This window comes from Haplochromis burtoni, unplaced genomic scaffold, assembly GCF_018398535.1.
Source record: "Haplochromis burtoni strain Fernald_Lab_line unplaced genomic scaffold, NCSU_Asbu1 Contig_855, whole genome shotgun sequence".
Taxonomy (NCBI): domain Eukaryota; kingdom Metazoa; phylum Chordata; class Actinopteri; order Cichliformes; family Cichlidae; genus Haplochromis; species Haplochromis burtoni.
Window position 1 is genome coordinate 50115 of NW_024583216.1, and position 4299 is coordinate 54413.

General features: G+C 44.2%; 1 protein-coding gene across 1 annotated transcript in view; it reads right to left on the minus strand.

The window, feature by feature from the left end:
* Positions 1–59: 59 nt before the first annotated feature.
* The window catches only part of ttpa (tocopherol (alpha) transfer protein), a 14959-nt gene continuing 10719 nt past the window's right edge, over positions 60–4299 (minus strand). The window contains exons 2-5 of the mRNA XM_042215883.1: positions 3682–3835; positions 2605–2798; positions 1010–1120; positions 60–916 (exon numbers count right to left, since the gene is read on the minus strand). Coding sequence (XP_042071817.1) covers positions 683–916; positions 1010–1120; positions 2605–2798; positions 3682–3835 — 693 coding nt within the window. The 3' untranslated portion in view covers positions 60–682. The remainder of the gene's footprint in view (positions 917–1009; positions 1121–2604; positions 2799–3681; positions 3836–4299) is intronic.

The following is a 4299-nucleotide window of genomic DNA, read 5'->3' on the forward strand; positions in this document are numbered from 1 at the left end:
ATGTATGCAGTGTGACTGACACAGATTTTGTTGCCCTACTTTTACACCTTCCACAACACTAAGAGTAGAGCTTTTTATTGCAGGATCCTTTGACTAAACATCAGCGTGACTCATCGTTTACAGTGATGGTCCTGGAGCAGCATTAATCTGACGATGAAATTACAACACAGCACTATTCCCAGATACTTACATCAAGCTCCTAAATGCTTGAAAAACTGAGTAAAACCATAAGCATTCACTATAAAGCCTCAGTGATTGGGCCCATGTCAGCGCTGTGGTGATTTGTTCCTGGTGCCAGAGGGAAGGTTTAAAACTGTCTGGGAAACACAACAATCAGCTGATTATAGCTGAGTTGGGCAGAGGCTAAATAAATAAATAACTACTTATAACATGATGTGAGTAATGTAACAAATAAAAAATGATAACAGAAACAAAATCAGCAGATCGATCAAAATATGATTTTAAAATCATGACATAATAATATCAGCATTGTTATTGTTCTTAAAAATTCCAGATTGGTCGGCTGTGGCGTAAACATGAAACAGCACGGCCATTAAGGATCTCGTTTTCAGCTCTCTCACTTCAGCCAACTTCCACAACAAGCACTGCAGAGACCTTAGACATGTGCACAAACCCGCCACGTATACGCGAGTCAGCCACCCAAACGTCCAATCATCATCTTTCACAGAGTCCCGCCTTCCTCTGTGATCAAACAGTCATCAGGGGTCATTGTGATGTCACCCGTTGGGTGGGCAGCAATCTGCTGCAGGAGGTTCTCTGATTGAAGCAGGTGATTGGTCCAGCCTTGACACACTTGTGTTATTCCAGGCCCATGCCCTCCATATTCTGGAGGCAGAACGTGTGATGAGAAGAAGCCACTTAAAGAATCTTGGAAATCAGAACCGTGCATATGGATCTACAACAAAGAGGGTGAAAGGATGTTTCAAATCCACAGTCGTTATCTGTCATCTTCAGTATAACCAGTACGTGAGGTAGCGCGGGTACTGACCCTCTGCTTGATTTTATCAGGCAAGAAGGGACGAAGCATAGCAAAGACCGGACGGAAGAACATCGGTTCATTGACCAGGTGGATTCCTCTGACCTTCAGTGGGAAAGAGTCCTGAACATACACATAAACAAGCATCAAAGCATATTTAACAAGTTGAAAACTTAAAAAAATAAAAATACAGGAAACTCTGCACATCAAAGTTCTACCTCTGAACTTCCAGACGGTCCCTTAGGGGCAAGGTTACGACTGAGTTACAAATAAGCAGTTTTAGGAGCTATAAGATGCTACCTTTCACAGGAAGTCTCTAACAAGCATTTGGCCTTCAGTTTAAGCTTTTTAAGGACATTTCTATAGAAAAGGGTCGCTGTAAAAAAAAACTGTCTTGAGTCACCTTTTTTCCATTTTGAAAGGAAAAGGAGAAATAGGTGCAGTCGTTTCCTCAAAGATCTGCACACACGCACATATCAGGCAAAAACAGAGTTTGCTCAATTCTAACAAGCTGGAAAGTCAAAGTTGGCATGACCACCTTGAATTTTCAACACGAACTCTCAGGCAGCTTTCTTGTAATTAGCAGTCTTCAGGAATAACTCTACAGGCTCCTTGAATTCTAAATCTCCACTCTCTCCCACTCTACCTCAGTCATTGTGGTCTGGGTTCTGAGGAGGCCAGTCCAGGATGGTCATGTTCCATTGTGTGTTTCTACCCAGGAATGCTTGCTTGGTATCATCATCATGCTGAAACAGTTGCAAATCAGACGCTTTCCAGGTGGAACTCCAACATCTGACAGTAGCTGTCCAGATTCACAATTCCATCAGTTTTGACAGGATGCCCAACACCATCCCAAACCCTGACAGACCCTCAGTATCTCCTCTGTTTGGTCCAAACACTTCACATGTGGATTCATCTCCATAAGGACTGTTGCTCCTGATTTTCATATCAGTTCTTGTGTAATTTGGCATGTCAGCGTTTTCTCTTCCTCAAGGATGGCTTGTTGACCGCCACACTTTCACTGGGACCAGTTGTGCTGAGGCTTCAGCAAACACTAGATGGTCCAGATCCATCTCTCAGGCACCGTGTCAGGTGCCTGAGATGGATTGTTCTGTCTCTCAGATATTGCTGAGGAAGGTTTTTTAGGCAGCCACATGTCCAGTAAAGCTACAGATATAACAGCCACATGTGCTGATGAGCTGTAAACTCGATACAATGTAGCAGCTGGCCCACTCTCCATGGCAACGATACCTGCACAAGCTGGGCTGAAACTAAAGGGGGCGTGGCATGTACCAGGCCATTTAAAGGCTTTTGTAACAATTTTGAAAGAATGCAAAATCTTGTGTTAACAAAACTATTAATATTTAATAGCTCATTCAGTCCCAACAGGCCAGAACACTGAATCATTATTAACATGACAGCCTGCAAGAAGTGAGGGGTGACTCAAGACCCTGGGCTTCTGGTCATAGAAGGAAAGGAAAACGCATCCGGTTCAGTGTGGTGCAGAGCTTTGTTACACTGGTAAACATATTCATAATAACACACATGTTCTGTTGTTAAAGAACAAACGATAGGTCGTCATCTGCACAGCTCGATCTCAGTCCTACCGAAAGCACAGATGAAATCTTTCTGGCAAGCGAAGGGTTAATCTGCAGGGCATGACTCAAACTCCACCCCGCGAGGTCAAATATGGCCTTCACACCCTGCCTTTGTGTCTCGTTCTCCCTTGAGATGATCTCGGATGTCATCAGGCTGACTCTGAATACCTGGAAGGCTGACCAGTCTTTCGGGTTCCACTGCCCTGCAAACAAGCAGACATTACTCTACACGAATAAAACATATTTCAGAAGAAGGACCACAGCATCATCCTGTGGAGCACAGTTAATATGCTAATCTCTGAATCGGTGTCATTTATACATCATGAACTAGCAAAGCCACTTTTCAAAACACACCAATGTTTGCCATTAAAATCTAGCTTAAAATCAACTAAAACCCTGAAATTGTGCTGTGCAGTCCTGGAACTGTGCAGCCATCGCGGTCAGAGACGATACAATAAAACGAGACAGTCCTCGCTAATAAATGAGAGCCAATAAACCGTTTTTGGACTGACACGTGCACAGTAGAAGTTTCAGCGTATGTCTCTGCTCGTTATCGTAGCACCGTTGAAACGCTCGTCAACTTCTACTCTGCACATTCAGTCACGTTTCCTTTTTGTATTGTTCCTCTTTAGAATTGTGTGTGAAGGACATTTGATTATTTGAAGCTTTTGCATGTTTGAAAGAGGAAGAGTTCATCTCCGTACCATCCCAGCAGGCTGCCTTTACTGTCAGTATGTTTAAAATGTTGAGAAACAAGTTTGAGAGTAGGTCAGTGGTGACAGACATGAGGGGGATTTCATCTGTGGCCATACTGATGGAGCAGAGCTCCTGTCCTATGGTGACAGGACTGAATGAGTTTAATGTCGACTCAAAGAGAATGACCAGCATTAAACAGCATCTTAGTTTTATTTGTGTAACCCCATAAAACTAGATAACAATTTAAGATCAGCTTCTTTTAAAAGCTGTTAAATCACTGAAGAAACAGACCAGGGAGGCTTTGCCTGCTTATCGTAGCTCGTGTTGATGTCGTTGGGGCTGCTCCTAGCAGGCCCTTTCAATAATCCATCCACACCCAAGCATACTGACCAATCCTGTAGATGAGCACCCTGCTGCCTGTGCAGTCTCGCTGCGGGAGCACAGCGTGGTACGACGTGTTGAGGAGGCCGAGCACCGAGGAAGGAGACAGACAGCTGCTGATCTCAGGACTTTCCCTTCGCCACCGCTGGTAGTTGAGCAAGAGCTGTACAGGACACATTACAGAGGGACTCATTCTTATACTTCCCTCGCTCACACAGTCACACCTTTTCACACAAGCACTTTCCCATGTAAGTGCTCTCTATCCACACACATTCATAGTCTGATGGATGCATGGAGAGCAACTCTGGGTTAATATCTTGTCCAGGGATCGAACCACCACTCCACCCCGGGGACATTAGGGAGTTCCTAGGACTCTATGAACATGGTTCAAACACGTAGTTAAAAGGTTAATACTTCATCACTGCATGCAACAAAAACAACCACACAACACAACAAAATGAAGACTGCTGCATTCAGTGTTGGCTGTGAGCTTGCAGGGCAGAGCACAGCCAACAGCCAGATTACCAGTGTGATGGAGTCTTTTGCAGTTACCATAAGTAAAGGTGGAACTAGGTTGGCAGTCTGTCACAGACTGACAGCTATCAACACCCCCAGTCATTTTAGGAT